At 43.5% G+C, this 12309-nt stretch overlaps 2 protein-coding genes across 6 annotated transcripts in view; one reads left to right on the top strand and one right to left on the bottom strand.

The window, feature by feature from the left end:
- The window catches only part of LOC113445334 (contactin-3-like), a 42568-nt gene that overhangs the window by 16454 nt on the left and 13805 nt on the right, over nucleotides 1-12309 (top strand). For 2 of the 4 annotated variants that reach the window (XM_087940445.1, XM_087940447.1), the window contains 3 exons: nucleotides 598-777; nucleotides 1729-1784; nucleotides 6080-10595. In XM_087940445.1, the coding sequence (XP_087796571.1) occupies nucleotides 598-777; nucleotides 1729-1784; nucleotides 6080-6241 (398 nt within the window). In that variant the 3' untranslated portion in view covers nucleotides 6242-10595. Of the gene's footprint in view, nucleotides 1-594; nucleotides 778-1728; nucleotides 1785-6079; nucleotides 10596-12309 lie in introns of those variants that run through there. The other 2 variants (XR_015744931.1, XM_087940446.1) reach the window with 2 other exon arrangements.
- Nucleotides 9257-12309, bottom strand: part of DRC7 (dynein regulatory complex subunit 7) — a 36539-nt gene continuing 33486 nt past the window's right edge. For both annotated transcript variants that reach the window (XM_087940434.1, XM_087940435.1), the window contains 2 exons: nucleotides 11120-11259; nucleotides 9257-9393 (listed from right to left, as the gene is read on the bottom strand). In XM_087940434.1, the coding sequence (XP_087796560.1) occupies nucleotides 9300-9393; nucleotides 11120-11259 (234 nt within the window). In that variant the 3' untranslated portion in view covers nucleotides 9257-9299. The remainder of the gene's footprint in view (nucleotides 9394-11119; nucleotides 11260-12309) is intronic.

The following is a 12309-nucleotide window of genomic DNA, read 5'->3' as shown; positions in this document are numbered from 1 at the left end:
TGATGTTGTTGTGCCAACGACTTGAGCAACAGTATTAGCCTAAGAGGTGGGATGGTGTTTGGGAGCTGAGGTCTTCCCTGAGGGTTTCATAGTTTTTCTCCCTTTCCCCCACTCCCAGGATGTTGAGTTTGCAATTCTAAGAGTATCTCTTGAGTGAGGAGTACAGGTAGCCCTCAACTTAGGACAGGTCATTTAGTGACCTCTCAAAGTTACAACGGCATTGAAAAAAGCAACCGATGACCATTTTCACCCTTAAGACCGTTGCTGCATCCTCGTAGTCACGTGATCAAAACTCGGGTGTTTGGCCGCTGACTCGCGTTTATGACGGTTGCAGTATCCCAGGGATCCCCTTTGGCAACCTTCGGCAAACAAAGTCAACGAGGAAGCCGAATTCCCTTAAACAACCATATCCCTGACAACTGCGGTGATTCGCTTAACAACTGTGGCAAGGAAGGTCATTAAACGGGAGGAAATCCGCTCCTGCTGGTTAGCAAGAGAAACATCGGGCCGTAAGCCGAGGACGGCCTGTCGATAAGAGCTTCTCTTCGGAGGCTGTCCACTCTTACCAGCTCACGTCGTGTTGCTTGCTTTAAGCAGGACGTGGGAAGCCGTCGCAGACCACCAACATCGATGGTGACGGCAGGCAACCGGGCCCACCCGCCCAAGATATCGGGAGTGGAATTGGAATCCCTGTGGGGGTTGGAGTAGCTGTGGGCACCCTCCTCTTCTTGCTGCTCCTGGGAGTCCTGGTGTGGAGATCCAAGAGGAAAAACAAAGGTGAGGCCTTCTTCCACAGCTGTCCTTTCAGACGTTTCATTCTCAGAAGGAGGCTGTCGGGTGTGGCTCCATTTCAAAATCTGAGAAAGAAAGCCTTAGGCCAGTGCTGGCTAACCTGGACATCTTCCTTGACCAAGAGTGGTGCCGTGGTCTAGAAATCGAGCTCTCGCCTCACAATCAGAAGGCTGTGAGTTCGATCTTAGGTAGAGGTAGATATTTCTCTCTCTGGGCGCGATGAGAATATATCAGCTGAACAAACCTCCACATTGGTGACAGGAAGGGCATCCGGCCAGTAAACCACTCTGCTAGCTCCGTTCAGTTGTCCAGACTCCACCCTGCAAGGGATTATGAGGTCATTAAAGGAAGGTTGTGATATCTTCCTTTTCCAAGAGACCTCCGGTTTGTGCTGCCGAAAACATATACATAAGAGTAAAATGTCAGAGAACTTCTCATGGGCTCATGAGAGAGGTATGATTGCTTGCTCAATTAAAAAAAAAATCTTAAAATTCCTTCTGAAGCTCGGTGAGGTATGAACTTCTTAAAAGGAAGAGGTCCAGGGAGGGATTTAAACAGTAATGGCCACCCTCATTCATTCATGTTCATTTATGGACAAAGCACCTGAAGCGCCAGACAAGGAATAATGGATGGAAACTGATCAAAGAGAGGTTCAACTTAGAATTAAGGAAATATTTTCTGACAGTGGGAACAATCAACTGATGGATCAGAAGCTGCCTTCAGAAGTTGTGGGAGCTTCATCACTGGAAGCTTTCAAGAAGAGACTGGACTGCCATCTGTCAGAAATGGTATAGGGTCTCCTGCTTGGGTGGGGGGTTGGACTAGATGACCTACAAGGTCCCATCCAACTCTGAAAATCTGTTGACTCCTTCATGACAATTCTTGAATGTGGTTGAGGAATAATGTTTCATGTTCCTCTTTATTTCACCCTTGTAGGAGCTTCAGAAAACCCTTTGGAGGCTGAGCCTACGGTAGCCAAAGAAGCCCAAAAGGTAAATCAAAGGACGGCTTCATCATGGAATCACACGAAGGTCTTTCCATTCCTGTACTTGGCATTTACTGGGTGTTTAAATACTTTTGGGTTTTAAAAATAATGTTTCTTGAATGTTTAATCGCAATACAGGTAATTCTTGACTTACAACCATTCAGTGTGACTGTTTGAAGTTACAACAGCAGGGACAAAAGTGATTTCTGGCCACTTTTTTCACCCTTATCTCCATTGCAGCAACTTGAGGTCATGTGATCAAAATTCAGCCACTTGGCAACTGACTCATATTTATGACGGTTGCAGTGTCCAGGGGGGTGTCATGTGATGGCCTTTTGTGACCTTCTCACAAGATCTTGTTGAGATGGATAGTGTCATGCCCCTGTCAGAGTCTGAATCCGAGGAGGAAGCCGGACAGCTGACAGGAAATGGGAATGTGGCTGTTTTTGCTGTGAGGGGGGGGGGGGCTGGAGAAGGGCAAAGTCCGGCTGGGCAGAGCAGGGGGAGAGGCAGAAAAAGGGAGAGAGAGTTCAGAGGAAGACCCAGGCCCACCCGCTCTTCCTCCTAAGGCACGCAGGGAGGAATGGAGAAGAGAGCAATATGAGTTGCATGGCTTACCGGGGAGGAAAGGGCCTTGATTCCCTTCATTAGCTGCAGCTGGGAAGACAGTTGATAAGAAAGGCAAGCTTTTACAGTAGCCTTCCCCTGTCATGCCCACCAAGCCATGCCCACAGAACTGGTAGTAAAAAAAAATTGAATCCCACCGCCAATCCCATGTATGGCAGGGGAAAGAAGGGAGCTTCTTTCTAGTATCCAGAATCTTTCCATTGTGTAAAATATTACCCATTTTAAAGATTGTAAATGTTCATCCTCAAGGCATTGATAGTAAGACTGAACGACTTCTGGAGCAGATGCCATTCCTGTTTTAGTCTTTTTAATAGCTTCTTTATTTTTATAGGTCCATTCAACGCTTGCCTTGGTTCTCTATGATTGTCGGGAAATTCTGTTTATGTAAATATTCCTCTAGAAGTATTTCTTGACCTGTATATAAAGTACAGTATCGATGAAACTCTTTTTGCACATTTGCATTATCTGTCATTACAGCATTTTCTTGTCGGTTAGTATGGTCGCTTCATTTTCATTCTCTTTTTGTGAGGCATGTGCCCATCATTTCCCCAATTTATTTACAGATTCAAAATGTCCTTGTTTTGCAGAGTTCAGCTTTATTTCCACCTCAGTGTTAGTATAGTCAGTTACTGCTGTAATAGTCAGATCTGGTGACTAAGAGTTGTCTTTTCTGGACGGTTTCGAATAATCCTTCCTTTTTTTTCAACTTATCCAAAATCGTTTGTATTTTCTCTTACCTTTTCTTTTAAAACCGATTATTACGTTGTATGAAATGTCATCTTACAGATGCTTGGTTTGTACCCTGAACAGTTCTTACTTTTATGTCTTTATTAAGAATGGAACAGAATAAGAGAGGTGGGAAGGGACCTTGGAGGTCTTCTAGTCCAGCCCCCTGCTCAACCACGAGACCCTATATCATTTCAGACAAATGGCTGTCTAGACTTTTCTTAAAACCTCCAGTGTTGGAGCACCCACAACTTCTGAAGTCCAGCCATTCCACTGGTTAATTGTTCTCACTGTTAGAAAGTTTTCCTTAATTCCAGTAGCTTCTCTCCTTGATAATTTTCCATCCATTGTTTCTTGCCCTCCGGAGCTTTGGAGAATAAGTTGACTCTTCTTTGTGGCAGCCCCTGAGATATTGGAAGACTGCTGTCATGTCATCCCTAGTCTTTCTTTTCACTAGACTAGAACTATCCAATTGAGGTTATTCTCAAAAACCACTTTTAATTTCCTGTTGCAATTTTCTATTGTTTCCTTTCATAACAACATCTCTTTCCATCCACACCTAAAACGGCTATTTTTTTCCCATTTAAAAGTTAAAATCACTGAATTGTGACTTTGTATGAACAAAGTCTTAAGCATCCGAATCGGGCCTGTTCTTGAAAAAGATTTGTGTCTTTCAGAAGCCAAAGTACTGCATATTCTTTTCAGTCACTATTTTTATTCATTGTCACACTCTCAATTAGCCGTCAAAAAAGATTCAAAACGAATCTCTGGTAGTTCGCCTTTTGTACTATTAATAGTTTTCCCCCTCAGAGCTTCTATCGTTTTCTGGGAAATCCCCCCATTCCAGTCTCACAGAAAGCACAATTTCCATACAATATTTGCATACATTTGCAACTCTAAAAGAACACTGACCTCTCGTCACATGTTGGGGCATCAGGAGCAGGGTGAATATTATGCAACTAATGATTGATTGTCAGCCCTGCGAGGTAATCCAGACAAGAAGCACACCCAGCAGCAATAGCGCTATCCTCGTAGTAAAGTTACGTTGACAGAATCTCACAAGTACATTTCTTCCTGGCTGGGTAATACGATGGCTCGGTGTTGCATGACGGAGTAAGCACCTGTCTTTGCCTAGCTCCTGCCCACCTAACAATAGCAATAGCACTTAGACTTATATATCTTTTCACAGTGTTTTTTACAGCCCTTTCTAAGCAGTTTATAGAGTCAACCTATGGTTTCCAACCATCTGGGTCCTCCTTTTACCCACCTCAGAAGAATGGAAGGCTGAGTCAACCTTGAGTTGGTCAGGATTGAATTCCTGGCAGTGGACAGAGTCAGTCTGCAATACTGCATTTTAGGCATTGCTCATCATGGATGGATGGATGGATGGATGGATGGATGGATAGATAGAAAGGCAATAGCACAGACTTATATATGCTTCACAGTGCTTTCCAGTGGTTTACAGAGTCAGCATCTTGCCCCGAACCATCTGGGTCCTCGTTTTACTGACCTTGGAAGGACAGAAGGCTGAGTCAACCTTGAGCTGGAATTGAACTGCCAAACTGCAGCCAGTGGTCAGCAGAAGTAACTTGCAGTACTGTATTCTAACCACTGAGCCACCATGGCTCCTAGCAGTTCGAAAGCATGCAAATACAAGTAGATAAATAGGTACCAATTCAGTGGGCAGAAAACACCCATGATGTCATGCTGGCCACATGACTGTGGAAATGTCTTCAGACAGCACTGGCTTAAGGGCTTTGAAATGGAGACGAGACCCTTGAGTCAGCATCAACCCTACAAACGTTTTGCCACAGTTTGTAAGTGGTTGCCAGTTGTTAAGTTAATTCCTGCAGTTGTTAAGTGAATGATGTGGTCATTTAGTGAATCCGGCTTCCTTCATTGACTTTACTTGTTGGAAGTTGACTGGGAAGTTGCAGATAGTGATGACATGACCCCAAGACATTACAGTTGTTATAAATGCACACCAAATACTTGAATTTTGATCGCATGACTATGGGGATGCTGCAACAGTTATAAGTGTGAAAAGGGGATATCAATCACTTTTTTTAGTGCTGTTGCCATTTCAAGCAGTCACTAAATGAATGTTTGAAAGTTAAAGACAACCTGTATATGCTTGCAAACCTCTCTCTATGTTCGTAATAATGGCTGCCTTCATGCAATGTGTAGAGCTTAATTTTCTTTAATTTTGTGTAGGATTTGGAAGTGAATTAAGGGAGGAGTGCAATCATAGTAATTTCTTGCTTCAATCCTGGGTATTTGGGTGGTTTATCATTCATTGCATAAATCCCAAAGGGGGATTAATTTATTATAAAAAAGATGTTGAGACTCTAGAAAGAGTGCAGAGAAGATGATTAGGGGACTGGAGGCTAAAACATATGAAGAACGGTTGCAGGAACTGGGCCTGGCTAGTCTAGGGATGAGAAGGACCAGGGGAGACAGGAGAGCAGTCTTCCAGTATCTGAGGGGCTGCCACAGAGAGAGGAAGGGGTCAAGCTATTCTCCAAAGCACCTGGAGGCCAGACAAGGAATAATGGGTGGAAACTGAGCAAGGAGAGATTCAATTTGTAAATAAAGAGGAATTTTCTGACAGTGAGAGCAATCTACCCGTGGAACAGAAATTGCCTTCAGAAGTTGTGGGAGCTTCATCCCTTGAAGCTTCCAAGAAGAGACTGGACTGCCACCTGTCAGAAATGGTGTAGGGTCTCCTGCTTGGGCAGCGGGGGCGGGGGGGTTGAATTAGATGACCTACATGATGTGGACCATTCTTGTAATGTCTGTTTCTGAGAAATGGTCTGTGAGAGCCAGTTTCTTTGTGGTGTCTCAGAACACATGACGGGTTTTTTTTTAGTTCCTGTTCAGAGAATCTGCTGATTTTCATATCATAATTAAAAACCACCCTTCTTCTTCTGTCCCTGTCTTTCTTAATAGCACACTTTGACCAAGCGAATGAGCGATGTGACATATGCTGCCATCAGATTCCACAAAAGGGAAGCTCAACCAGACACCGAAGTTGTGTATGCAGAAGTGAGATTGGGCACAAAACGGCCTGAACACAGAGATAGAGGGACCCAGCCTGCAGGCCTTCACTGAGAGAAGGGGACAGGAGGAGGTATTTGGAGATGAGTCGTCTTCAGAAGTTCCTGAGATATGTCCTACCATGAAAGGGATGGTTCCTTTCAAAGCCAATTGCCTTGACAAGTCTTCACTTGTTATCCATGAATGGAAGAATTGCAGTCTTGCCTCCCCTTTCAGTAGCGGTACACAACCCTGTCTTCTAAACGGAAACCATCATGGCGTATCTAGACACAATGCCTTCCAGAGGAGAGCCTTCTTTTGAAAGGATCATCTCTTATGGAGAAGCATCTTTGCTTCAGCACCTGGAAGGTAGACTGGGACACAACCTTCTCCACTGGAGTGAAAGGGTCTCTCTTTTTTTTATTATCTAGGCAATATTCTTATTGCATCTGATGCTGACAAGCGAAAATCCTTGCAAGCCTCTACACTTGAATGGGGCTCTCAGATGTGCAAAATTGCAGAAGAACACAAGGTGGCAGGAAAGACCAAGAAAAGAAAAAGGCAAGAAAGTTTGTCTCCATCTAGTGGTCATCTGAATTTCTGCAGCCAACCTCTCAGGGCCATCATTCAACTGTAACAATACGGCAACTGAACATTTCCCAGACTTGATCCATTTCTACTAGAAATTCTCTCAAGGGATGCATCCCCTTGGAAATGATCTGTTTGCATGGTTGAAGGGAGCAGGAAGGGAGGCTTAGAGCAACTGTTGGCAAAGAACCCAGTCTTTTTTTTCCGACACGCGTCCTTCTCTTTTTCATTTCAATGTCCTCTTCTCGTTCTTCTCACCTCTGCAGGAGAACTGAGTGCAGCAGATGATGAAAAGGAAGTTACATTTTCCTAATTGGTAGGGAAGGGGAATTTACATTAATAACAGTTTTGGAGTTGGGGGTAGAGAGGGGACAATTGGAGATACTCCGTTGGATTGTTGACAGATCGTCCATCTCACTGTGTTAGTGGTAGCGTGGCCAAAAATGTGGATTCTCACACCTGAAAAATTGTATGAGGGGAGCTAATTTGCAGTAATTTTCACAAGGGTGTTGACATAAGTTTGGGGACCCCTGGTGTAAGCATTGAAATCCATGTCAGTTGCCAAGTGCCTGAATTCTGATCACATGAGCGTGAAGGTGCTCGTGACGATCATAAGAGCAGGGATTGGCTGTAAGTAACTTTTTGCAATTTCAAACAGTTGCCAAACAAATGACTGTAAGACAGTATCTGTGAGAGGAACCTTGGAGTCCTGGTGGATGACCCCTGAAATATGAGCCAGCGGTGTGCAGCAGCAGCCCAGAAAGGTAATATGATCCTTGGTTGTATAAAGAGAGGCATAGAATCAAGGTCACGTGAAGTATTAGTACCACTTAGTAAGGCCACACCTGGAATACTGCACCCAGTTTTGGTCACCACATTACAAAAAGGATGTTGAAACTGGAAAAAGAGAAGAGCAACTAAGATGATTAAAGGCCTGGAGACTAAAACATGCAAAAAAATGCTTGCAGGAATTGGGTAAGGCTATTAGAGAAAAAAAAGGACTAGAAAGGACATGATAGTGGTATTCCAATATTTGAGGGGCTGCCACAAAGAAGAGGGAGTCAATCTATTTTTCAAAGCACCTGAGGGCAGGACAAGAAACAATGGATGGAAACTAACCAAGGAGAGAAGCAACCTGCAATTAAGGAGGAATTTCCTGACAGTGAGGACAATTAACCAGTGGGACAGCTTGCCACCAGAAATTGTGAATGCTTCATCACTGGAGGTTTTTAAGAAGAGACTGGACAGTCACTGATCTAAAATGGTATAGGGTCTTCTGCTTGATCAGGGGGATGGACTAGAAGACCTCCAAGGCCCCTTTCTCCTATTCTGATTCTGACTACCTATGCAGGCCTTTGCCTCCCGAGAATCTCCTGAGGTTCCTATGGCATCACAGATGTTTACTACATTCTTTGTGGACTTAATTGTAGATTAAGTTTACCAGCAACCACACTTCTCTAATCTTTCCTGCAACCCTTTCCCTTCTGCTTTCTCCAGTTGAGCTGACCAAACTGCAGTGCTCTTTTTAGCCTGCACACTTAGGAGGCTTTCAGGATGCTCATGAGTTTGTTCTATCCTGCTTCGGTGACACTACAGCAGTTTGCGGAGAACTAGCAGTAACTAGTAGCAAGAGGAAAACTCCCAGAATTCAGACAGTGAGTTCTCTTATGTTCTAAAGGTAGGAGATAACGTTGGATTTAAATTTGATATTCGATGTATTGATGTACAATCACATGAAATCATTTAAAACGGCATAGACACAAGAAATTTGGAAAGCTTTAATGATGAAATTAGAGAAGGGAAGAATTTAGACATCTGATAGTCAAAGTACCCTCTGATCCCATTGAATACAGACGACATGCCTTCCTGTCATTGTGAGTAGGAAGCACAACAATTTAGCACGGAACATGCAACAAAATATGGAGCAGGAGGAAGAGGAGGTGGAGGAGGAAGAGGAAGAGGAAGAGGAAGAAGAAGAAGAAGAAGAAGAAGAAGAAGAAGAAGAAGAAGAAGAAGAAGAGGAGGAGGAGGAGGAGGAGGAGGAGGAGGAGGAGGAGGAGGAGGAGGAGGAGGAGGAGAAGAGGAAGAGGAAGAAGAAGAAGAAGAAGAAGAAGAAGAAGAAGAAGAAGAAGAAGAAGAAGAAGAAGAAGAGGAGGAGGAGGAGGAGGAGGAGGAGGAGGAGGAGGAGGAGGAGGAGGAGGAGGAGGAGGAGAAGAAGAAGAAGAAGAAGAAGAAGAAGAAGAAGAAGAAGAAGAAGAAGAAGAAGAAGAAGAAGAAGAAGAAGAAGAAAAAGAGAGTCTTATTATCTTTCACCCATATATTTAGCTATCAAAACCCAGAGGTTTTTAAAGTATTGCTCCATTGAGAGATTCAAAGAATTAAAGTTTCTTTTCCTTGATGCTTTCTTAACCAGAAAGTTGCAAAAGTTTGTGGGGAGGAAGAAAGTGGCCTGAGAAAAATAAAATGTTCTTCAAAGCTGCTCGGAAGTTTCATTAACTTCACCTGGCCTTTGAGGAGCACTTCCCCAAAATGAGTCACAGAAAAATTAAACATAAAATTTGAGATATTCAGAGAGACGAGGATCTTTGGAAAGTTTCTCTTCTAATGCTATATATTTCAGCGGTGCTCTCTCTTTATGCCTGGTGAAGAAAGACAAGCAATTACTGTCCCAATTCCACTAATTGTATGTTACCACTTATGCTGACTGGGTTTTTTATCTAATGGTTTACAAATCATAAGCATAGCGTCTAGCTATGTACTATGTACAAAGTACCCATTGTTGTCAATATCATTATTTCTATCCTTAAATAGACCTTTTTTCTAAAATAGTCCTCCAGGGAACAAATCAGCAAATTGATTGGGTTTATTCTTTAAGAAAATCTTAAATATTAGACATGCAGTAGATGTGATGGTCAAATATCTCGGTAGCTAAACAAAAAACAGACTAATTCATTTCTTGGTAAATGCAGACTTGGGGTAAAGATCAGTACAATACGATTAAGAATCAAACCAAATTATTGTTGGTGGTTTATGGTTTTTTTTATTAGTGTTGTGAGCCACCCAAAGTTGTGTTTAAGATGAGCAACCACACACATCTAAAATAAAATAAAATCTTATTATACTTAATAAGGTGGCTTGACTCACATGATCTGAAACCATCCATAGGCTAAGTTATCAGTTACCCAATGCCATTTTAGTCTAGTCTAGCAGGTTGTGTGAGCACAGCCTGGGATAAGGGGAAATGTTTTGTATGTCCCAGATGTTCCCAGCCCACTTCTACGTATGACCGTGTGCAATTCTGGGAGTTGAAATCCACACATCTTCAAACGGTCAAGGTCGAAGAACACTGACTTAGACTTTCCTTTGATTCTGTGAAACTAGATCAGTGTTTCTCAACCTTGAGGTCTTGAAGATATGTGGACCATGTGCAATTCTGGGAGTTGAAATCCACACATTGTCAAGCCCGAATTTGACATAAGTGTAGCCATTTTAGTTTGTCTTAGTATAAATATATTTTTTTTCTTATTTTCTCTGTGGCAGTAATGGGGGGAAGGGTTTCGGGCTTGATACATTCGTAAGCGGGGAGGAGTGGAGATAGAGGGAGTTATTTTGGCTGGGTGATTCTTCTTCCCGTGGGAAACAAGCTGTCCATGCTTAGGGCCCCTTGAGGTGGAGATTTATGACATCAAGCAACGTTGTATTACTTCTATTGGAGAATGTGACTTTTGGGGGATGTTTCTAACTTCTAATATTGTGGGGTAATTCCGGGTTGGGTCAGATCTGGAATTATCATGGACTTTGCCAATTTGATACTTTCCTAAATAAAAGAAATCTTTTTGAAGATGGACTTTGTTATTTTTCTTTTAACATGGATTTCATTACTTGGAAACCTGACACACATCTTCAAGTGGTCAAGGTCGAAGAATACTGACTTAGCCTTTCCTTTGATCTAGAGGACCTTCAACAATCCTTCTGGCTGTATGATTCTGTGAAACTAGATCAGTGTTTCTCAACCTTATTGTTTTGAACATATGTGGACTTCAATTCCCAGAATTCCCCAGTCAGCATGGCTAGCTAGGGAATTCTGGGATTTGAAGTCCACACATCTTCAAAGTTGCCTAGATTAAGAAACACTGAACTAAACGGATGTCCTTATTGCAGACTTCTTTTTAGTGAAAATGTGGTGCTATTCTTCGCACTAAATGTACTAGAGTTGGCAAAGGATTAATCTAGTTACATTTGATCCACTTTAGTCTAGTCTAGTGTGGTCTCTCTAAAAAAAAGCAACAAGGGTAGAGAGGAACTGCATGTTTCAAAGATCCAGAATTTTACTTTTGTCCCTACATTGTCCCATTCACACAATACCTGCTGAGTCGGAGCTCCAAAATGCGGATGCGGAACATGGCCTCTGAGCAGTAGTTCAGATAGGCGTCTTCATCCTCTAAGGTCATGTTGAGTTGGTTCTGCTGGTACCACTGCTGCTTCTTCTGGAGTTCTTGAGTTTCCTTTGCAAGAGAGAGAGAGAGAGAGATGGCTGGGTTCACATGTAGGCCAATCTTCTCCATGAAGGAAAGACAAAGGAGGTAAGCATGCAACGGGCAAAGCCAAGCCTTGCAAATAAACCATATTGCAGTTTCATGGACTGCTCTGGTTCAGATAGTATTCAGACAATGACTGGGTTCCACAGTAGGCCAACACAGAACAGGCCAGCCCCACTGTGGCCTGGGCTAATATAAATTACAGCCTTGGAAGCCATATTAGCACCAGAAGCTTCCGTGCTGCCACATTCCTGTGCCTGGGAAATTGGGAGAAGGGGGGGGATTTCCTAGAGTGGATGTAGTTAGACATAATAGCATTCTCCTTCTCCGTCAAGGTCATGTCATCCTGCACTCCTGGTTGAGGAGGGATCAGAGGAATGTCTCAAGTTGGAACGGAGGGTGATTGGGCCATGTGACGGACTGAGGGGTGCGGGGGATGGGTCTTTGACTTTTAATTATTGAGGGGAAACCCGGAACTCTCAGATTCCGGTTGTCCCAGAGGTGCCAGTTTAACAACTCAAACAAAATGGAACTGTGAGAAAATGCCGTCGCGGAGTTTTGGGGTTGGAGTTGGTTTTTCTGGAACGCTGGCAATATGAGTGAACACAGTGTGTGTGTGTGTGTGAGAGAGAGTGGAGGTTTGTTCTCCGAGCTTGTGGATTGGTTGCCAGAGTTAGGTAACATCTTCAGTGGAATTTAGGGAATATCCGTATCAGTGTTCTTCTGCTTATAAGGGGTGGTGTGTTCAGTAGGTCTTGGGGTGGGAGGGTCATGTCAGGTGAGGGTCTTGGGATGGGTCAGGTGCAGGGGTGGGATTCTACCAGTTCGGACCAGTTCTATAGAACCGGATGTTATGATTCTGCCCAGTTCGGAGAATCAGCAAATCGTGCCCCCGGCTGGCCCCATTCCTCTCCGTCCGCCCGTCTGCCCTTCCCCCCACCGCCCAGTCAGTCCTTATTGTGCATACACAACATCGCTGACTGCATTCTCCCTCACCCGGTCACTCCTTAAGGTATT

Source organism: Pseudonaja textilis, chromosome 11 (genome assembly GCF_049901715.1).
Source record: "Pseudonaja textilis isolate UNSWEBS1 chromosome 11, rPseTex1.2, whole genome shotgun sequence".
In the NCBI taxonomy this organism is placed as follows: Eukaryota; Metazoa; Chordata; class Lepidosauria; order Squamata; family Elapidae; genus Pseudonaja; species Pseudonaja textilis.
Note: the sequence above shows the minus strand (reverse complement) of the source record. Positions and strands in the feature narration are given on the sequence as shown.